This window comes from Erythrolamprus reginae, unplaced genomic scaffold, assembly GCF_031021105.1.
Source record: "Erythrolamprus reginae isolate rEryReg1 unplaced genomic scaffold, rEryReg1.hap1 H_59, whole genome shotgun sequence".
NCBI classification, from domain to species: Eukaryota; Metazoa; Chordata; class Lepidosauria; order Squamata; family Dipsadidae; genus Erythrolamprus; species Erythrolamprus reginae.
Window position 1 is genome coordinate 119,886 of NW_027248516.1, and position 23,578 is coordinate 143,463.

The following is a 23,578-nucleotide window of genomic DNA, read 5'->3' on the forward strand; positions in this document are numbered from 1 at the left end:
GAGAATTCCCATTGGTGCTGCCCCTTGTTCTGTCCACTCCCACCTCCAATGGCAGAGATAAATGCTTCTCCGCGAGCCCCCCCCCCCAATGCAGAACCACGGATTCTTCCTCTGAGGCTGGAAGTATCTGAGTCTAAGGAGAAGGGCGGCATTAAAATTGAATGAATGAATGAATGAATGAATGAATGAATGAATGAATGAATGAATGAATATTTGCCCCACCACGGGAAGAATGCATACATTTGGGGGTTGAGAGGGGAAAGGATAGATATGTTGCTTTTGAGTTAAAATTGTATATACAAAATATGCCCACATTTTGGTGGAGGGGTACGAATGTTGTCAGGTGGCGGGCACTAAGAACACTGGGCACACTGTTATATGTTGTATGTTTTATTTATAAAAATGAATAAAATTTTTTTTAAAAAAAGGAGACAGCGTCAAAAAAAACCCGACCTCTTGCTCAATGCTGCTCTCCAGCAATTAGACCCTCAGCTGTTCTTTGCGCAGGTTGACATACCGGGCAGCCATCTCCAAGGTGGCCTTGCTCCTCACCTGGGCGATCTCTTCATTCAATCTGCGTGGGAAGGGAAAATAAAAAACATGGCCATGCACATGGAACCATTCAAGGTTTTATTCTTCAACCCAACTTTGCAATGCAGTGGCACGAGCAAGAACGGGTGCACCAAGGGACGCCCACATTACTCCAATTTTACACGAGCTGCATTGGCTCCCAATAGGTCTCTGAGCGAAATTCAAGGTGTTGGTTATCACCTTTAAAGCCTTAAATGGCCCAAGGCCAGACTATGTACGAGACCACCTCCTACCACATTATTATTATTATTAATTATTGAAATTGGATTTATATGCCACCCCTCTCCAACGACTCGGGCTGGCTTACAGCATATAAAAAGAACAATACAAAATCTGAAATACAATATTAAACAAAAACTACAATCGAAACCCCCAATTTAATTTAAAAAACCAGTCATTTCTAACAGACCAAGCATACATTCCATTTAAGATCCATTCATTCATAGGCAGGGGCTGATGACTCCCCAGGCCTGTTGGCACAAGTATGTTTTAAGACTCTTGCGGAAGGTGAGGAGGGTGGGGACAGTGCCAACCTCCCGGGGGAGGGGAGCTGATTCCAGAGGGCTGCCCTCCCAGAGAAGGCGCTTCCCCTGGATCCTCTCCAAGCGACATTGCCTAGTTGACGGGACCTGGAGAAGGCTGACTCTGGGGGACCTGACCCGATGCTGGGATTCGTGCGGCAGGAGGCGGTCCCGCAGGTAATCTGGCCCGATGCCACGTAGGGCTTTATAGGTCATCACTAACACTTTGAATTGCGTCCAGAAGCTGATTGGCAGCCAATGCAGGAGTGCTGGAGAGAGGTGGGCGTATCTGGGACGGCCCATGACCCCTCGCGCAGTTGCATTCTGCACGATCTGTAGTTTCTGAGCGCTCTTCAAAGGTAGCCCCACTTATAGCGCACATCTCTCGGCACCCAATAAGGGCCCACAGAGCGGGCCTCCTCCAGGTCCCATCCACCAAACCATGTTGGCTGGCGGGGCCTTGGGGAAGGGCCTTCTCTGTACCAGCTCCGACTCTTTGGAATCCACTGCCCCCAGGTCTCCTCCTTGCTGCTCTTCCAGAAAGCCATTAAGGCCGGGCTTTTTTTGGCAGGCCTGGACTTAGAATTGATTGCAAGTATGCCTGATTTTTAGGATATTATAGATCTTATTGCAGTATTTTTATTGTTGCTGTATTTGTCACTATTGTCAGCCGCTCGGAGACCTTTTTGGAGTGAGCGGCATATAAATACGAGCAATGAACAAAGAACTAAACCCGGAAGGATTCTGATGCCCGACTCACAGGTCCAACTTTTCCTCTGCGCGAGCCTTCAGGGCCTGGTACCTCTGCTCTTCCTTCTTCAGACTCTTTACATAATCGCCCACGTATCTCTTCAGGATCTCTTCCTTCTAGAGGATGAGATGGAGCCTTTTTGATTTCACTGGCCAGGACAAGTCCCCTCCCCTCCCCATTGTCTTCTTCTACACAAAGCCACCGCTTGGCCACCACACCAAACAAGCCCCTATTGTGCAGAAGCTAGCCCACCCAGATAGCTAAAGCGGCTAGCCAGTCTGCCTCAGACCAGGATATCAGGAATTGTAATCTGGAAGATAATTAAAGACAAGCACTGCAGAGTTTCTTAAATAAAATATTTACTTCTTTCATAGCAAAACTACACTATTTATACTGTAGCTATCTCTCCAGATGATATTATACACCAGTGTTTCCCAACCGTGGCAACTTGAAGATATTTGGACTTCAACACCCAGAATTCCCCAAACAGCAAATGCTGGGAAACACTGCTATACACAATACTCACAAATCTGTACTATTCAGTTACAATACGCAGCTACAAGTCTTCAGCTATGATATTCTTACAAAACAATTAACCACCACAAGCCACACTGTCACACCTTGGCAAAGGTGCATCATAGTATATATGTTTGTCAACCAATCACATTACAATAATAATAATAATAATAATAATAATAATAATAATAATAATAATAACAATCATAATTTATTGGATTTGTATGCCGCCCCTCTCCGTAGACTCCGTAGATTCACCATGACTAAGCAGTTTTACATTGTTAAAATCAACCTAAGAGCCTAAGAAGAGCCCTGCTGAATGAATGAATGAATAAATAAATGAATCAGGCCAAAGCCCATCGTGTCCAGCATTCTGTGTCCCACAATGGCCCCCCAATTGTCCATGGGCATCTTGAGCAGAAAGAAAAGGCAAGTCCCTCCCTTTCCCTTGACCCCCAACCAATGGGACCCAAGGGAACCCTACCTGCCTCAACCAACATGGAGGCGGCACATGGACACCCGTTTCAATAACCACCATGGGTACACTTGGCATCCATGAATCTGTCTCATCCTGCCTTGAAGCTCTCCAGGCTGACAGCTGTCATGCCCTCTTCGGGAAGGGAATCCCATCAACCAAGGACCCTCTGGGGGAAGAGATATCTCCCTTTATTTGCCCTCACTCTCTTACCTGTGAGCTTTAGGGAGTTCCCCCCTCGTCCTAGTATTGTGTGATAAAGAAAATAATTTTTCCCCATCCACCGTTTCTATCCCATGTGTGATTTTATACCCTTCGATCAAGTCCCCCCTTAAACGCCGTCTTTCAAGGCTGAAGAGACCTCGTTTCATAAGGGAGGGCCCCCATTTCCTTGATCATTCTTGTTGCCCTTTTTTCCAGCCTTTTTTGACATCCAAAATCTTCAATCCTTTAAAGCCCAAACCCTTCTCGTGAAAAATATGGAAGTTTTAGGGCGTCAGACGCAGGGTTGGATTTTATAACTGTCTGATTTCGACTTCTTTTTATGCTGTAAACCGCCCTGAGTCCTCTGCAGAAAAGTAATCTAGAAATTCAAATAAGTTCTTACGTGGGCTGTCAGGTTTTGGGCCCTCTTCCTCTCCAGCTCCAAAGTTTCCTCCAAGTCCTTCAGCTTGGATTCCGCTTCCGAAGGCCGAGCGCAGGAGAATGGCGGACCCCCATGACTGGCGGGGATGCCCCCAGGGGCCGTGAGCTGTGGTTAGAAACAGAACGCAGGCCCCATTTATTAAGAACATCCACAGCATCATTCCAGAAAAGGCTCATTTAATCAAGTGGCATACAGGTTGTCCTCGAGTTACAAGAGTTCACTTAGGGACCACAGTGTTGAAAAAAAGTGACTTTTATGACACCTTTCCACACTTAGGACAATTGCAGCATCCTCGTGATGTGATCAAACTTCAGAGACTTAGCAACTGGCATGTACTGGGAGCAGTGTCGTGTGTGTCACGTGATCCCCTTCCTTTAGCGATCTTCTGACCAGCAAAGTTAAGGAGGAAGTCAGATTCCCTTAACAACCACAGTGGGATTTGCTTAAGGGCTGTGGCCAGAAAGGTGGCAAGACATGGCAAAGCTCACTGAACAAACACCTCGCTTAGCAACAGAAATGTTGGGTTCAATTGTGGTCATAAGATGAGGACTACCCATAGGAGCCCTAATGTAGGCTATTGCTGGATTATTGCAACGATATGGCAAGCCTATCTTATCAACAAAGCATCTCATTCTTCTGTCTTATTTAAGTCTAAGGCAGTGATGGCAAACCTTTTTTTCCTTGGGTGCCGAAAGAGTGTGCAGGCACGCTATCGTGCATCTGCGAGTGCCCACACCCATAATTCAATGCCTGCGGAGGGCGAAACAGCTTCCCCCACCCCTGGAGGCCCTCTGGAGGTTGGAAATGGCCTGTTTCCCAACTTCTGGTGGGCCCAGTACATTCCAGGGTCTCTAGAAGCCAAAAACACCCCTCCCAGAGCCTCTGTGTGAGCCAAAAATCAGCTGGCCGGCACACACACGCCCGTTGGAGCTGAACTAGGGCAACGGCTTGCGTGCCAGCAGATAGTTAGATAGATAGATAGATAGTTTGTTTGTTTGTTTGTTTTTTATTCCGCCCTTCTCCTTAGACTCAGGGTGGCTTACAACATGTTAGCCATAGCACTTTTGAACAGAGCCAGCCTCTTGCCCCAACAATACGGGTCCTCATTTGACCCACCTCGGAAGGATGGAAAGCTGAGTCAACCTTGAGCCAGTGATGAGATTTGAACCGCTAACCTACAGATCAGCTTCAGTGGCCTGCAGTACTGCACTCTACCTGCTGTGCCACCCCAGCTCATTCGGATATGGCTCCGTATGCCACCTTTGGCATCCGTGCCACAGGTTCGCTATCACTGGTCTAAAGGTTACTTACTTTTTCTGCTGTTCTATTGTTCTAGCTAAGAGCAAAAGGTTAAACTAGCCATTATGTGCTCTCTCCATGCTATATGTCAACCTGTCATTAGTTTGCTATCTCTGGGGCAAGCCAATCATTGCAACTGTGTACACAAGAATTTTATTATAAAACCCAGTCTGGTCCCGCTAATCTGGTTCGGCCAATGCCAAGTGTCAGATAACCCAACGCACAGCTATCGAATACAGTGGTCCCTTGACTTTCGCGGGGGATACGTTCCAAGACCGCCCGTGAAAGTCACATTTCCACAAAGTGGAGACGCTCCCTTCCTTCCTCCCCCTCCCTCCTCCCTTCCTGGTTGTACCTACCCCCAGAACCCGTAGTGGGGAAACGGAGTGGCAAACTGGGGGCTTTGCTGCGCTCGCTGCCGGCGTCTCCCATGGAGGCGGCGACAGCACCGGTGCTCAGGGTCAGGGCAGGGGAAGCTCAAGGCAAGAGGGATCCAGGCCAGGACTTGAAGCCGGGATTCCAGTCTGGTCAGCTGGGAGGTCGGACGCTACCACTAAGGGAAATGGCTTAGGTGGATGGGGGAAGAAGAGGTGACGGCGGCGGGTGGCAATAAGCGATGGCTGAAGAAAAAGGGGCTCTGAGAATTAAAGGGGAGGGATCCAGTGTTCTGTCGATAGCTAGATAAGGTGATAGATAGATGATCTCCCAGCCGCAAAAGCCAAGATGCCTTTTTTCGTACTGCTTCTGCTACAAAATGACTGCCGGGCATCAACGCGTACCTTCACACGCTTCACAATCCTTTCGGGTGGCAATTTTTCTTTTTGTAACACGAGTTGGATAGAGGTCCTGGCCACGGACTCTATGGGTGTCAGCGCAGAGTTTCTGGACGCCGTGTCCATTCTAAAAGGCAAAGCATGTAAAAAACAGACCTGGGATTTAAGATTTCTTTGCCTCTTCTTCTGAACTATTTTCACCTTACAAGCCCGCTGCCGCCGCTGGGATGCCCCACCTCTGGACTTCCGTTACCAGCCGAAGCACCCGTTTTCGCACTGGTGGGATTCCCCTGAGGCTCCCCTCCATGGGAAACCCCACCTCCGGATTTTGCGATGCTGCAGGGGAATCCCAGCTTTGCAAAAATGGGTGCTTCGCTGGTAACAGAAGTCCGGAGGTGGGGTTTCCAGCGAGGGAAGCCTCAGCAAAATCACAGCATTTGCCCTGGTTCCCAATGTGGGGCCCATGCCCCACCGGGGGTGGTGGTGGTAATTTGAACCTTGTTTAAACCACATTAATGGCCTTTTTAGGCTTCCTCCACCCCGCTATCTGAGGAATAGTGAACTTGGCTTATGGTTAAGGTCTCAAGACAGATCAACACCAGCTTTTCTTTCCAACTGTGGGCCCCAAAATTCACCAAGGCAGGTTTAAGATAGGGTGGCATTGCTGCCTTTGCCTAACCAATTGTAGTTATTAATCAGATATATCTGTTGGTCCATCATTAAATCATGATGGAATGAGGACTTGTTACAAACAGACAACATTAGACTTTGCATAGATCAGCAGCACTCCAGGCCAGGAACACGACAGTCCAGCTACCTGGGCTCAGGACAGTAGATCCCAGCAAACTGAAGCTCTTGCACTGGAACAGCTTATTCAATACTTTTATCCACTGATATTGTATGTGTGCTCATTAGATTTACCACTGCATCAGTGATAGTATGGAATAGTATACTATAGTACAGTACACTTGTATAGTAGACAATTAAGCGATTTGCCTTGATATAGAGGCATTCCTTGGCTTTAACACCAATAAGCTGGCAGCCCCCTATTCTTCTACTAGTATGATTTACTCTTATTACACTACCGAACTAAATACAGTTGTGTACCATTTATGTCACAGTGGTTCTCAACCTGGGAGTTGGGACCCCTTTGGGGGAGGTGTCGAATGACCGTTTCACGGGGGTCGCCTAAGACCACGGGGAAAGACAAATTTCCCATGGTGTTAGGAACTAAAGCTTCTATTCTGGCACCTTGGAGCATATTTTTACAATCTGACCAATCAGGCGTTTACAGTGGGGGTGTCCCTCTGACCTTCCTGCCAATCAGCTTAAAGCTCTGTTGGGAGAATTGGTGCTAGACTTATGGTTGGGGGTCACCACAACATGAGGAACTGTATTAAGGGGTCACGGCATTAGAAACGTTGAGAACCACTTACTATATTTTCTTCTTTCTTTCTAACGCTTTTAATTGGGGTCGTATCACATTGCTATGATGTCAGAGAGACAGTGGTGTAATGGACAGAGTGCCAGAATGGCCCCTGCAAAAATCCTGGCTTCTAATGAGATACAGACATAACAGTCATATGCTACAAAGACTGCTTTAATAGAACACCTATATGCTTTCCATATAAGCAACCTGACCTGTCTGAAGGAATACATTATATTGATGTACAAACAATTGCTCCCACCATAATTTCATAACTATTCCCTCCACCAAGACTCTGCTTTAAACCTCAGAAACCTGGCATTTCTGCGCAAAGCAGCACACTCATGCAGAACATTTAAAATCCCAACTCTTTGATTGGTGCATCTGAAAGTGATACCCAAAGCTGATACCTGGTGGTTTCAGTCTGTTCAGCTCTGCTGGGCTTTGTGGAAGGTGCTATTGATGCTGATGAGAGAGAGAAAAAAGGCAACAACTTAATTGACAAATTGCAATGAACACATGCAAGAATTATCTAATGAATGTAGGACAAGGGAGGGTTTCTTTTTCACAGGATTAAACAGCATTTGTCGCTTTTAAAGAAACATCAGAGAATTCTGAATTCTTATGGCTACCAGAGTTTAATGCTGGGAATACCGCTCGCCTGGTTAAAGGTTATAAAAAGCCACCCCACATCTAGGGATCTAGGAAAAGAGATCCATCTTGCATTCTTCCCAACAGCTAATATTAGATGACTCTCAATACTTTTTTCTGAGTTAAACAAATCAGTAAGTTTAGAATACTTTGAAAAACATGACTAAAACCATCCTCAAAAGATGCAGGAATGTATCAAGGGTTCCAGGGTGAATTACTCCATGCGTGGTCACTTTGGGGGGTTTCTGTGGCGCTTCCTTCTCTCTAGCTGATTTTTCTGAAGTCTTTGATCCACTTGCCTTGTCCCGTTTCTTTTTTCATTGTCACTCTAGCAGACAAGTTGTCAACTTTAGTAGGCTTGGATTCTGGCTGCTTTGGCTGCTGCATGTTGGCCTTACGAGAAGGTCCATTTCCAAGCGTTTTGGAAGCTCCACAAGAAGAACCAGCTACAGGGGCTGCGGGCTGCTTCTTGTTGGGAACCTTTTTTGATGGCTGGGGGAGCTTGCTGGCCTTTTGCTTGGCAGGAAGGGTACAAGTAGTTGGCACTCTCTTCCTAACAGCTGCCACCCCACTCATCTGCGGAATTGAGGCTCTGCTAGTAGCTCTGCCACCGTCATCCATCTTCACATTCACAGGCTCCAGGCAGGTGGTATGCGTCTGAATGGCTTGGCGGGTTGCAGTTTTCACTTTGGTTCTGAAAGAGGAGAATGATCAAGGTGACACAACAAAGGCCTATTGCTGGACCCCCAAGTAGACTCGGGTATATACAGTGGTACCTCTACTTATGAACTTAATTCGTTCCGTGACCAGGTTCTTAAGTAGAAAAGTTTGTAAGAAGAAGCAATTTTTCCCATAGGAATTCATGTAAAAGCAGATAATGTGTGCAATTGGAGAAACCACAGGGAGGGTGGAGGCCGTTTCCTCCCAGGAGATTCCTAGAGAGGCCCCACAGAGGCTTCTCCCCGCCTTTTCCGGCCCTGTTTCCTTCCAGGAGATTCCTAGAGAGGCCCCACAGAGCCTTTTCCGGTTACAGTTTCGGAGGCTCGGGTTTGTAAGTGGAAAATGATTCTTGAGAAGAGACAAAAAAAAATCTTGAAAACCCAGGTCTTATCTAGAAAAATTCATAAGTAGAGGCGCTCTTAGGTAGAGGTACCACTGTATAGAGAAACTATGACTATCCCCCTTACTGATTGTGGAAGATGACACTGGATGCAGATGGGTTTGAAGTTACTAGTGACAAAACACCCAAGGAAATCTGAATATAAGCCGCCACCTGTTCACTGATACTACCCTTACTTTATTGTCACAGGCTTTTGCAACAATACTGATATCTGAAAGGACCTACATTAATAATAGCTAGGGTATCACAAACTCACCTTCCAGGGAGATCACGTCAGACCAAAGCAATGTTCAGTTTGCTGTGGCAAGGGTGAACAACCTTATTCAGACCGCACACTGCCAGGAGCTGCATTTCAAAAAAAACCAAAAAACAACCCACTAGATCTCAGATATCTCAGGAGCTGCCACAATGAAGGAAGAGTCAAACTATTCTCCAAAGCACCTGATGGTAGAACAAGAAGCAATGGGTGGAAACTAAACAAGGAGAGAAACAATTTAGAACTAAGGAGACATTTCTGGACAGTTAGAGCAATTAATCAGTGGAATGATTTGCTTCCAGAAGTTCTGGATGCTCCAACACTGGAAGTTTTTAAGAAGATGTTGGATAACCATTTTCTGATGTAGTGTAGGGTTTCCTGCCCAAACAGGACGTTGGACTAGACTAGAGGACCTCCAAGGTACCATCCAATTCTGTTATTGTTGTTATTTGGATCCAAATCAAAGCTCAGTTTAAAAGACTGAAATTAGATCCCTATACACACTGTGGATTCATTTTCATTTAAAGGAATATAAAAGAAATAAAATAATAATAATAATAATAATAATAATAATAATAATAATAATATTCACACTTCTGCTCTCCTCCAAGTATTACTTCCTATAAAAAGAACATGGCAAAGGAAATTGACCCAGCAGTCCTATGATATATACAAATGGGTGTGGGGGGTGTATATGGGGTGGGGTGGGAGGCAGAAGCAATTAGCTTTCAGAATCAGGAGGCTTTGCCCTTCCAGAGTCTACAATGTTGGTGATAAAGGAGACTCTGAATGGGAAATGGGAGCTTTTCTTCTCTCTTATTGTTATCACAGAAAGCCAAGTTAGCAGCTCCTTGCACCTCCCCCCCTTATAATAAAAAGCAATCATACAACCCAAACAAACCATACATAAACCATAATAGCTAAGGGGTATATCAATTTCCCCATGCCTGGCAACATAGGTGGGTTTTCAGGAGCTTACAAAAGGCAAGGAGGGTGGGGACAGTCCTAATATCGGGGGGGGGGAGTTGATTCCAGAAGGCTGGGGCCACCACAGAGAAGGCTCTTCTCCTTTTTTCATTTCTCCGCCAAGATTCTTCCACAGACGCCCCCCCCCCCCCCCAATCTGCTTTTCAAAGCAATTACCGCCTGGAATTCCGTTTGTAAAAAAATTATCTCGGACTAAGCCATCCAACAAACCAGCCGCAAACCTGGATTGCAAACAGACCACCGTCCTTTTTTTAAAGTTCAGAAGGGCAGCCACGCCAAGGTAGGCGGAGGCGAGGTGGAAACTGACGGGGTTCAAACGCCTTTCCTTACACACACACACACACACACACACACATATAAACGAGGTAGCCATAAAGGGAACCGGGGGGGGGGGGGGCGTTCGTGGCTAGAAAAGACTCCGAATCTATCTCCTGACTTTCCTTTCGGGCGGAAAGGCAAAAGAAGCCCTTGCAATAAAAAATTCTCAGCCACGCCACCCGCTTCCCACAAGCCATTCGCCGAAAGCGCCCAGCCCGGGGGGGAAGGAGAGACCGAAAGAGTCACCCAGCGTGACGCACCCCCCCCCCCAGCCCAAAGTGCAATGTTGACGCCTGCTTACCTCGCTCGCATTCGCTCAGCGCAGAAACTCAGTAGGAGAAGAGGCCGGTGGGTGCCGCAGACAAGAGGCGGCTATTATACCCCTTGCCCCACCCCACCCCATGTGGCAGCTGGTTAATAGATCAATTCAGGCGGAGGGGGGAGGGTCAAGGGAAGGACGGGCGTTAACCCTTTCGCGGCCTCAGTTCTAACACATAAAAACATAAAAGAAAAATACACATATCCGGGACGGTTTGCATCCCAATTTTCGTCAGAAGCACATATGGAGTTGCATATGTTTTTACATCGATTGGGAATCTTATTTTTGGTCAGTTTTCACTGTAAATACGCTACATTTTATGAAAGAAAAAAGAAATTTAGAAAAGGTAAACGGAAAGAGAAAAGGAAAAAAGAAAATTTCAAAAACCGAAAACGTCTAGTTTCAAATTAGAGGAAAAAGATAAGCATGTCAATTATTAATCTTTTAAACCTTACATGCCATTTCTCTTTTAACGTGGTTATTTCCTGTGTTTGGTTAGATGTCGGCTCTGTTTTTAATTCTGGCTTTGCCAAGCTTGGGAAGAGCCCGGTGGGTCGATCGGGGCCACCACCACGCCTTGACTTCCTACTTGGCCTTTACTCTCATTTGAAAATGCTTTTATTATGATGATAATTATTATTATTTCTGGCCCCCACGCCTGCCTTTGGCCCATCCTGAGTTGTTTTAAAGGATGCTCTGATTATCCTGGGGCACCTTGGAGATTTTAAGACCTGTTGGAAAAGTTTTGCACATGCAAAGGTAACTGACCAACTAGCCACAGTTCACCACTATACCTAATTGAAGTCCTCAATGAAAAACACTGCAGCAGGCTTTCTTGTAAAAAATATATTTTACTTTTCTTTTTATCAAACTAAATAAACGACGACTTTTACATTTAACCACTATAATAAACTACTCACAATACTGTCATATAACTCTTATTTTATTTATTACTTTATTTTATTTATTTGTTTTGTCCAATACACAATAATACCCAATGAGGGTTATAGAGGATATAATCAGGTAGAATGTATTAAAGGGAGAATAGAGGAGAAAATAAGGGAGTAAAATATAACTATCAGAGAATAGCAGAAAAAGATACAGGGATGGAAGAGAAGATATAGGAGATATAGGAGAGACTATAGGACAGGGAACGGAAGGCACTCTGGTGCACTTATGCAGGCCCCTTACTGATCTCTTAGGAAGCTGGTGAGGTCAACCGTTAAAAACTGCAAGTTTTAAAATAATAATAATAATAATAATAATAATAATAATAATAATAATAAACAACTAGCTAGCTAGCTAACTAACTAACTATATAACTAACTAAATCACTAAATCACTAAGTAACTAAATAAATAAACAAATAACCAACTAACCAAATAACTAACTAACTAACCAAATAACTAATAATCAAATAACTAAATAAATAACTAAATAAATAACTAAAGAACCAAATAATTAAATCAATCAATCAATCAATCATACCTCCCTCCACCTTTTTGGAAGGAGGTGGAATTCTTCATTAGAGGAGGTCCTCGACTTACAACCATCCATTTAATGACGGTACAAATTTACAACAACACTGAAAAGAGTGGCCCTGACGACTGTTTTTCCGCACTTACGACCGTTGCAGCATCAGGAGATCAGAATTCAGATGCGTGGCAACGAATTCGTATTTATGACGGTTGTGGTTTCACGATCCCTTTTGTGACCGGCAAAAACCCACGTGAAAGCTAGGTTCACTTAATAGCCGTGTTACTGGCTTCATAACTGCAGCGATTCACTTAGCGACGATGGCCACAACACGGGGCAAAACTCAACTGCCTTGCAAAGGAATGGCTCACACGGTCATAAGCCGTGGACTACCAGTATCACTATATACCCCCCCCATCCCAGAGTTGTTTGGTAGTGAGATTGAGATGAGCAACCTGGAGGGAAGGGAAGGGAAGAGCAGGAATGGGGAGGGGAGAGAGAGAGGAAAGAGGAAAGAAGGGATGGAGGGAGAAAAGGAAGGAAGGAAGATGAGTGAGATGGAGTGGAGGGAGGAAAGAAGGAATGGAGGGAGGAAAGGAGGAGGGAGAAACATCTATCTATCTATTTATCTATCATCTATCTATCTGACTTCTATGCCGCCAAACATGACAGATAGGAGGGGAGTGAGTGAATGATGAAGGAAGGGAGGGAGGGGGGAAGGAAGGAGAAGGTGGGGGAGGAAAGAGAAAGAGGGAGGGAGGGAAGAGGGAAGGAAGGAAAGAATGAAGGGAGGGAAGGGAGGAGAAAAGTTAAAGACCTTGGAATACTAATATCAAATGACCTAAGTGCCAAAGCCCACTGCAACAATATTGCCAAGAAGACTTCTAGAGTTGTTAACCTGATCCTACGCAGCTTCTGCTCTGGCAAACTCACACTACTCACCGGAGCCTACAAAACGTTTGCCAGACCCATCCTTGAATACAGTTCATCTGTCTGGAACCCATATCGCATCTCAGACATCAACACCCTAGAAAGTGTCCAAAGATACGTCACCAGAAGAGCTCTTCCACTCGAAACAGAATACCCTACAAAAGCAGACTATCAATCCTAGGTCTTGACAGCTTAGAACTACGTTGCCTAAAACACGATCTAAGTATTGCCCACAAGATCATATACTGCAACGTCCTACCTGTCAATGACTACTTCAGCTTCAATCGCAACAACACAAGAGCACGCAACAGATTCAAACTTAATATTAACCGCTCCAAACCTGACTGTAAAAAATATGACTTCAGCAACCGGGTTGTCGAAGCGTGGAACTCATTACCGGACTCCATAGTGTCATCCCCAAACCCCCAACATTTTTCCCTTAGACTATCCACGATTGACCTCTCCAAGTTCCTTAGAGCAGTGTTTCCCAACCTTGGCAACTTGAAGATATTTGGACTTCAACTCCCAGAATTTCCCAGCCAGCAAATGCTGGCTGGGGAATTCTGAGAGTTGAAGTCCAAATACCTTCAAGTTGCCAAGTTTGGGAAACACTGCCTTAGAGGTCAGTAAGGGGTGTGCATAAGTGCACCAGTGTGCCTTCCGTCCCCTTCCGTCCGTCTAATGTGTTTCCAGTTTTGTTCTGTCTATTTGCTCATGGAGTCAAATTAGTTGGAACATTTGAGTAGAATGACATTTGCATCCCGGGTATTGGCAGTGTTTCCAAAATCCTTTCTCAGCCTTGTCCCCTTTAGTACTTGCAGTGTGACGCTTTGATAAGGGTGTGGAGTGTTCCATATAACGTCAATTGGAGTGCTAGATTAAAATGGACAGACAGTATTCCCATTTCCTTTCTCTATCTGTTGTGTCCTTATTATAAAGGCAAAATTTCAAACATGTCAAAGTTTCAGAGTGTGTGTAATAAATGAATTAATATATTGTGTGGTAGGTCTTTGCACGGCGTGCTTTGATTAAAATTGATGAAGTAAAGCAAATGGAGTTTATGAGTTCATCCCCTCTGAATTTAGAAACAAAGAAAAAATTCAAAGAAGCAACTGTGAAGGTACATATTTTTTCATAAAGATTACCATAATTAAAAATTGAAGTAATATAATAATTATACATTTCTTCACTTTGAGCCAGATGGCAGTAATGATTTTTAAAAGTATTTGAACCAAGAAGGAGACCAAGAATAAAAGCTAATCTGAAAGAAGCACAGCATGTAAGTTTTGTCCTGGCTAGGAATAGGAACTCATGAAGGTGACTTTCCTGTCTGTCTGTCTGTCTGTCTGTCTGTCTGTCTGTCTGTCTGTCTGTCTGTCTGTCTGTCTAGATAAATCACTTTGAGCTCTGTGAGACTTATTCTCAGGTGAGTAGATAGAGATTGTAGCATTAGAATGCCTGTTTTGAAAAAAATTGTGTCTCGACTAAAAGCTTTATATTATTGATGCTTATAGATTCTGTCCCTTTTTGAAAAATGAACTTCTTTAAAAAGAGATCTTTACATTGGAATCTATCTCTTCATTCTGCCAGGTCTTATTTTTTTGTGTGTGCTGTCTGAAATTGTGAATAAGCACAAATGTATTTGAAACCACTATCTGATGTGTAGATTTCTTATGAAAATCTGGCTTTTGAAGGCTGTAACTCCAGAAAGGAATTTTTATTGAGAATCCCATTGCTGTCAGTGCCTGGCCACAGAAACTTTTACAACCAGCCTTTTGAATCTTACTCATCACTGCCTCTTCCATTGAGGTAAAAGCCAGAATTATGATCTTTAAATATTAAATGACATAGTGTGTCATACATATCTTCACTATTTGCAGCGTGTTTTATCTTTCCCTCCCAAAAATTCATTTTTTTAAAGAATCAGGTTTATAACATTTTATGTCTTATAATGGATTAAAAAATGGCAGCCAAGTTTCACTTGACATCGAATTCTACAATATAACATGTAACAACACTATTAGTATATATATATTACTGTAATTTAATTTACCAGTATTTGGAATACAACATGATCCTTAATCTTTTTATTTTATTTTAGCTGCCTTGGCCTCGAACCATCACAGAACGGTTGCTTATGGAAATATTTGATTGCAATTCAGCAATTTTTTTGCCATTATGGAAGCTCTGTTTGATAAAAACAGACGGACCCTTATTCCTGGACCTTCTGTTCCTGATGAAATAGAAGTGCGTGACATCGTTTCAGAACTCTGTTTTGCAGGAGCGGATATTCTTGATGGTAATTGTATATGTAAAATATGATAGAATGATAAGAAGAAAATAAAATTTCAATGCTTCATACAAAATTAACAGAGGTTAACTTTCCCCCAAAAGGCCAGTTTCCAGATGTACGGACTTCAATTGCCAGATTTCTTAGCAATAACTAGGATGATTGAGGAATTGAATATCCCTCTATAAATACTCTATATAGTATTTATAGAGGGATGGCAGCTCAGACGACGCTTTGTTCCTCCAAGCACAAAGCCGAAGACAATAGCCTGAAGATGAAGAGTGGCACCTTGTTGAAACGTCGCCAGGAGTCTATCAACCTTACATGGGAAAAAACCCGAATATGTAAAGACCGAATATGTAAAGACATACACATGAAAATCTACAAATATATATAACAGAACAAGGCTGAAATAGCGCTATCCTAGACTCCCTTAATTTTAAAATTAAGAGACAGAGGTTTGATCAGTATTCCATGCTCGACAAGTCAAATTGTGAAAGGATAGGAAATTATTTTCCAGGTGTCTAACATTTAAATGTTTCCTGCTTAGAATTGTGGGTAAGATGAAATATAATTTCTACCTCTATGTGAGAAGAGAAAGCACATCAGAGTTGAAAAATACCCTTTGGCTTTCAACTGGCACATTATAGAATAATGAAAAGGTGCTTATTAGGAAATAATCTCATTGTCCAAGTTGAGTCTTGTCCTCAAGCTGTTGAATTGGTGTTCCCAGGTTCTTGTGTGGGGTCTTAGAGCTGAAACTACTAGTGCTAAGCCCTGCACTTAAGGTAAAATTGGCTCCAGTAATGGTTTTTGCAAACCCTTTGTAAGCTATGGAAGTTCCATTTATTTAATGTATGGGGCTCTAATGTAAGATTCATTGGACTTTGGAGTATCATTTCACCATGCTTATGTCTTCATATATATGCTTAAAACAGGACGAAGCTTGAGAACTCTTGAGATCCAATTTCTATTTTTTTTTTTTCAAAAGACCAGTAGAATCCCCAAGTTGATCTTGCAGTTTATATGCTAGTTCTGGGATTTCTTTCTCTCTGCGTGTTTTAAAAAATGTTTCTTATTTATTTATTTGTTTGTTTGTTTATTTGACTTCTATGCTGCCCAATCCCGAAGGACTTCTTATACATTTCTTGATGCTTGTGCATCTTAATCCTAAAACATTAGCTAAGAAACAGAAAATCTGGGAGGGACTTCTGTTGATGTGAATGTGAGCTTAACCCTGATCCACTTTTCTTTGTCTACTAACATATATTTGGCCTTCTGTTTTGTGTATATTCCCACAATCTCTAAAAGTTAGTAGACTGTGCTGGTCAGGTGTAAAGTGGCCATATGAGGGCAATGTTTGAGGAGGGACATTCCTGCAGTAGGTTTATCTAGTCAAGGAGGTTAACAGGTATTAAATAATATATAGTATTTAAAGTGGTTTATGTTTTTTTTAAGGTGGTGGTGGCGTCAATGTTACAATTAACACTTCTGAAGTTTCTTCAATAATAACGACCTCATCATTTATGCAACAAATATTAGCAGGTATTTTTTTTAAAAAACTACAGTGATTTGTTAATTAAAAAGATGAAATGTTTATATAAGATGGTGCTTTATAATACAAATCATAATTATAATTTTACTGCAGATAAAAATGTTTTAACACTTGTTAAATTATCTTCTACTGTCCCATTTTAAAAGAAAAATAAATAACTAGCAATTTGGCAGTTCAGGTGACCATATATTTATATTCATTTTTTATACATGATTATAGCTTTTAAATGACAGAAAAAGAACAAAAGGAACAAAACACAAAAATACATATATTATTAAAATGAAAATCCCATAATATAAAGTATAATATGTTACTATAACATATAGAATAAAAGACTCAAGGGGACCATGTCATTATTCTTTCATCTTTAAGGCTTTTACTGGCTAGCCATGCAGTGGACTATATCAACCAGATATATATATCAATCCTCTGTCCTGGTGACCTCTCAGCGGCTTTCGATACCATCGACCATGGTATCCTTCAGCGCTGGCTGGAGGGCTTGGGAGTGGGAGACACTGTTTTTCAGTGGTTCTCCCCCTACCTCTCCGGTCGGTCGCAGTTGGTGTTAGTGGGGAGTCAGAGGTCGACCTCTAGGTTTCTCCCTTGTGGTGTGCCTCAGGGGTCGGTCCTCTCCCCCCTGCTATTTAATATCTACATGAAACCGCTGGGCGAGATCATCCAAGGGCATGGGGTGAGGTATCATCAATATGCCGATGATACCCAGTTATGCATCTCCACCCCATGTCCAGTCAACGAAGCAGTGGAAGTGATGTGCCGGTGCCTGGAGGCTGTTGGAGCCTGGATGGGTGTCAACAAACTCAAACTCAACCCAGACAAGACGGAGTGGCTGTGGGTCTTGCCTTCCAGGGACAATTCCATCTGTCCGTCCATTATCCTGGGTGGAGAATCATTGACCCCCTCAGAGAGGGTTCGCAACTTGGGCGTCCTCCTCGATCCACAGCTCACATTAGAGAAACATCTTTCAGCTGTGGCGAGGGGGGGGTTCGCCCAGGTTCGCCTGGTGCACCAGTTGCGGCCCTATTTGGACCGGGAGTCACTGCTCACAGTCACTCATGCCCCCATCACCTCGAGGCTCGACTACTGTAACGCTCTCTACATGGGGCTACCTTTGAAAAGTGTTTGGAAACTTCAGATCGTGCAGAATGCAGCTGTGAGAGCAATCATGGGCTTCTCTAAATATGCCCGTGTCACACCAACACTCCGCAGTCTGCATTGGTTGATGATCAGTTTCCGGTCACAATTCAAAGTGTTGGTTATGACTTATAAAGCCCTTCATGGCACTGGACCAGATTACCTCAGGGACCGCCTTCTGCCGCACGAATCCCAGCAGCCAGTTAGGTCCCACAGAGTGGGTCTTCTCCGGGTCCTGTCAACCAAACAATGCCGCTTGGCGGGACCCAGGGGAAGAGCCTTCTCTGTGGCGGCTCCGACCCTCTGGAACCAGCTTCCCCCTGAGATTAGGATTGCCCCCACCCTCCTTGCCTTTTGTAAACTCCTTAAAACCCACCTCTGCCATCAGGCATGGGGGAACTGAAACATCTCCCCCTTGCCCATGTTGTTTTGGTGTTAGATTGATTATGTGCTTGTTTTTTTAATATTCTGGGGTTGTTTTTTATGAATTTTTTAGCTTAACATTGTAATTGGATTGGTGGGTATTGAATTTGTTATTATGTATTGTTTTTACTTTGTTGTGAGCCGCCCCGAGTTTGCTGAGAGGGGCGGCATATAAATCCAATAAATCTAATCTAATCTAAGTCATGAAGGAGCTAACTTTGCCTACCCCTGATCTAGACAAAGCAAGGGGAACTCTTCACTCAGCTAGCACAAGTCATGTATGTACCATTTAACAAACATTTTGGTTGATATATGGCTGTGCTATTTCAAAGTCCTGATCTGGGCATCTCCGCTTGAACAAGTTAGATTTGAAGGCGGCCCTAAAGTAAGCTCTTTCAAGCCAGGATCTGGAGGTTAGTTTGTAAAATACCAGAGCACCCTCTAGTGGTCCAAGTCATCAATTACATTGAAGAGCACAACTGGCAGGTTAGACAAAAGTATAATTTTGACAAGCTGGATTTGATGTAAGGTAATTCACCTCTGCTGAGAAGAACCAGAGATTGCTGAAGATATCAGGGGACATGTAGCAAGGGCAAAGTGGAATATTTTTATGTAAAAAAAAAAGCTAGATTAATTCCCTTGAAATGAACATAAAAATCTTGCCAGAATTTGGTGATTAGGGTCCTTATTCGGGAGAAGGGAATTGCAGCTGACAGACTTTTTATTTCTTTTTGGCTTTGATAACAGAATCCCCTTCCATCTGTTCAGAAAGCAGACCATGTTTTCTAGATGCATGATGGTGAAATTCATGAATGCAGAGTCTGCAAATCCCAGAATTATACTGCACATTCAAAGTGCCCTCCTGAATGCTCAGAAAAGAAGTCGGTCTCTGTTGTGAGTGGTCCACGACCGGGTCAGTTACTCACAGATTGTGAAGAGGATGAATCGGGGCCTTCTTGGTACCCTAGCTAGGCCAGTGTTCTTGACAACTGAGTCAGACAGTGAGAGTGAGGGAGAGCTGGAACCTGAGAAACCTCCAGAGACTGTAGAATAGACGTTGATTGCTTACCTGAATGCCTCTTCTCGTATGCAGGTACAGCAGTCACGTGGGATTGCTTGCTGTCTGATCCGCATAGGACCAATCCTTGTCTTTTAAAAGATTGCTGGATCTGCCCCTTCCCCAGAATTGCATAGGATTAGGCTCGAAAAATGGTGGCTCAAATGATGCTCTACTCTCGTGATTAAGAAAAAAGGTTAGAATAACACTAGAAGTACTAACCAGAATTATTAGAGAAAATGAAGATATAAAGGGGTTAAAGTGTAAGAAAGAAAGCTTTCGCAGATGACCTGGTATTTATTTTAGAAGACCCCTTAGACTCAGGTCCCAAATTACTAGAAGTTCTGGAAGAATATGGTACAGTGGCAGGCCTTAAAATAAATAAAACTAAAACGCAAATTTTAACCAAAAATATGAGAGAATCACAGAAAGCTATCTTAACAGCCAAACTTGATATTCAAATAGTTAAAAAAATTAAATACCTTGGCATTAATTTGACGAATAAAGTGTCCAGCCTAAAAGCAAACAACTATAATATTTTAATAGATAAAATACAATCCGACCTGTTGAAATGGAAAAACCTACAACTTTCCTTACTAGGGAGGATTGCGGCCATAAAATTAAACATTCTACCCAAAATTTTGTTCCTATTCCAAACAATCCCAATTCAATTGAAACAGGAATTCTTCACAAAACTGAACAAAATTACTAGTAATTTCATCTGGCAAAACAAACGTCCCCAAATTCGCTTAAAATATTTACAAGAAAGAAAAGAAGAAGGAGGTCTGGCACTCCCAATTTGGAAGGACTACTATAATGCCGCAGCCTTAACTTGGATGAGAGATTGGATGAGTCTAACCAATACCAGACTACTCAGCCTAGAAGGTCATGACCTTCATTTAGGATGGCACTACTATCTTTGGGATGAAAAGCAGACGACCCACAAATATTTTACCAATCATTTGATTAGGAAATCTTTAATCTATACCTGGAAAAAAATTAAGCCTAAACTCTACAAAGGAATTCCCACCTGGTACGCCCCATTAGAAGCATATGTCCATCCCAATTTTCATAAAAAAAACAATATAATAAGATACAAAGATATTCTAAATCCACACGGGGAAATCAGATCAAGACTAGAATTAGAAAACCTCGGTCAAAAAACGGAATGGTGGGAATACCTACAGATCCAAACTAAATTTAACAAAGACAAAGGTAAACCTGGAATAATCAAAAATGCCCCGCTAGATAAGTTATGTACAGATCCCCAAGAACAATTAATTTAAAAATTCTATTATTACTTAAACTACAATGAATTGGATAATTTCAATACAAAAATTAATGTAAAACAATGGAATCTAGACCTTAAAAATGAGATCAAAGAAGAGGAATGGCAAATACTTTGGAGCAGGAACTACAAATTGACTATTGCCACGTCCTATAAAGAAAATTTAGTCAAAATGTTTTACCGATGGCATATTACACCGATTAAACTAACCAAATTAAATAATAAACTATCACCATATTGTTGGAAGTGCCACCAAGAATTGGGCACTTATTTCCACTTATGGTGGCAATGCACAAAAGCTAAAATATATTGGAACAAAATAGGAATCTGGATCGATGAAATACTTAATTTGTCATTAGAAAAAAACCCCGAATGCTTTCTATTGGGCATAATTAGACATAACTTACCGAAATCCCAAATACATTTAATGGTCCATTTAATAACAGCAGCTAGACTAACCTTTGCGCAGTGGTGGAAAAATGAGGAGCTACCCCCAAATGATGCAATAATTTAAAAAATATTATAGTGCGCAGAGATGACGAAATTAACAATTCTAGTTAGAAACGAATCATTGCCCACATTTAATAATTGTTGGGATCCTTTTTATAATTGGTTGGGAAGAAAGAGCGAGAATAACACGCTATATGATTGACATGTCAGATATAAACTCGAACCGTTACAAATCTGGTGTAAAGCTACCTTTTACTTAATATAATCACAAGAGACTTTATAAATATGTTGATAACTTTATTGTTACTTGTTAAATTCTCTACAATAAGATTAATTCAACTCTTGCATTTTTCAATTTAGATAAATAAACAGAAACATGGTAATGAGCAAATAAAACAGGAACTAATTTTCGTTTTCAAAACAGCTCCCTCGTACATTCGCCGAATCTTTTTATTCTTTCTATCCTTACAACGTTTTCTGTCCTTTCTATCTCTTTTCCCCTCAGTCTTTACCCTTTTCCTACCCCCTTTCCCCCTCCTTTCCCAAAGCTTTTAAAGTTTTTTTTCCTATTGTAAATATAATACTTGTCTGTTTTTGTTTGTCCTGATTACCATTCTATGTTTTGTATAATACGATATACATGTACTATTTGTATAATAAAAAAATTTATAAAAAAAAAGAAAAAGAAAAAAGGTTAGAAAGGTACAACCATAGTCAGAAGGAATATAGGGAGGGAAGTGACAGCTGTACCTGCTCAGCATACGAGAAGAGACGTTCAGGTAAGCAATCAACGGCTATTCTCTATACCGAAGGAGTGGGTCTAGCAGTCACGTGAGACATACCCAACAGATGTGTCCCTACGGAGGGCTATCATGAGAGATAATGGATTGGAGAACTCTTCTGCCAAAGGCAGCATCCGCTGAAGAGTAAGAGTCAATTTTATAATACCTTATGAAGGAATTAGGTGAGGCCCAAGCAGACTTCTTCCAAAGGGGCTTGAGTAGCCCAAGCCTCTGATGTGGCTGCACTTCTTGTAGAATGTGCCATGATACCTCTTGGTACATTAAGGGAAGCTGACTCATAAGCCCTTGAGATTGCCCCTCAAATCCAAAGGCCTAATACAGTTGACGACACCTTGGCCCCCAGGGATCTGGGGTAGTAGGCTACGAATAAGGCTTCTGACCTGAGAAATGTCCTGGTTTGTTGGATATAGATATGCAGAGCTCTGGTGAGATCTACTGTGTGCCATCTCATGGAGAGATGATGGTTCTGGTTGGAGCAGAAGGAAGGCAATACTATGTCCTGGGATCTGTGGAACATGGAACTGACCTTTTAAAGAAAGGGTGGGGTCCAGACGGAGAACTACTTTGTCCATGTGAAATTGGCACAAGTCTTGTCGGATGGAAAAAGCCACCAGTTCTGAAATGCGTTGGGCAGATGTGATTGCCACAAGCAAGGCTACCTTGTATGATAGGTGCCTGAAGGAAGAAGACATTAATGGTTCGTGTGGTGCTTAAGTAAGGGAATGCAAAACTCGAGGTAGATCCCAGGACGGATATCTGTGGACAGTGGGAGGCCTCAGGTTTGAAATGCCTCCTAACAACTCTTGCATTTTAGGGAAAGAACATAGTGGTTGTCTGCGGGGTCCTGCCAGGACCGAAGATAAGGCTGCCAGATGACGCCGGATGGTGTTGGCTGAGAGTCCTTGATGGAAACCTCTCATGAGGAAGGACACAATTCTGTGAATGAGAATGCACAAGGGGGAGAGACCTTCCTGCGTGCACCACTGGTGAAATTTAGACCAGGCATGGTCATAGATCCTGTTGGTAGATGGTCTTATAGATTTTAGGATCACCTCTATGGTGTCTGGATCATACCCTCGAAGATCTAGGTCACACCAAATAACAGCCAAGCGATGAGGTGGAACCACCCCGGGTCTGGATGGTGAGAGACCCCTTGCTGCAACATATTCTCTGAAATGGGGAGTCGCCAGGGGGCTTGGATGGATAGCCGCTGAAGGTCCACGAACTATCCTGATTGTGAGGGGCTATCACAATCACCTGGGCCTCCTCGAATATGATCTTGTGGATTACATATGGTAGGATTGGTATTGGGGGAAATGCGTACAGCAGACCCCGAGGCCAAGGAGCTCTGAGTGCGTTTGTTGCCTCCGCTCCCAGAGATGGGAACCTGGAATAGAACTGAGGGAATTGAGTGTTGGTCGCGATTGCAAACAGGTCTAGTGACGGGTGACCGAATTTGAGGCAGATCTGGTGGAATAAGTCCAGATGGAGATGATCTTTTGATC

At 42.9% G+C, this 23,578-nt stretch overlaps 1 protein-coding gene and 1 long non-coding RNA gene across 5 annotated transcripts in view; one reads left to right on the plus strand and one right to left on the minus strand.

Moving 5' to 3' along the window:
* Positions 1–374: 374 nt before the first annotated feature.
* The window catches only part of LOC139155787 (uncharacterized), a 43,006-nt gene continuing 19,802 nt past the window's right edge, over positions 375–23,578 (minus strand). For 2 of the 4 annotated variants that reach the window (XM_070731063.1, XM_070731064.1), the window contains exons 3-9: positions 9,026–9,114; positions 7,949–8,343; positions 7,409–7,463; positions 5,579–5,699; positions 3,462–3,605; positions 1,873–1,979; positions 375–574 (exon numbers count right to left, since the gene is read on the minus strand). In XM_070731063.1, the coding sequence (XP_070587164.1) occupies positions 481–574; positions 1,873–1,979; positions 3,462–3,605; positions 5,579–5,699; positions 7,409–7,463; positions 7,949–8,270 (843 nt within the window). In that variant the 5' untranslated portion in view covers positions 8,271–8,343; positions 9,026–9,114 and the 3' untranslated portion in view covers positions 375–480. Of the gene's footprint in view, positions 575–1,872; positions 1,980–3,461; positions 3,606–5,578; positions 5,700–7,408; positions 7,464–7,948; positions 8,344–9,025; positions 9,115–9,617; positions 10,514–10,631; positions 10,731–23,578 lie in introns of those variants that run through there. The other 2 variants (XM_070731061.1, XM_070731065.1) reach the window with 2 other exon arrangements.
* On the plus strand, positions 14,295–16,890 carry LOC139155789 (uncharacterized). The gene is made up of 3 exons (XR_011557118.1): positions 14,295–14,334; positions 15,157–15,354; positions 16,804–16,890. It is a non-coding gene; the product is annotated as an uncharacterized lncRNA (long non-coding RNA).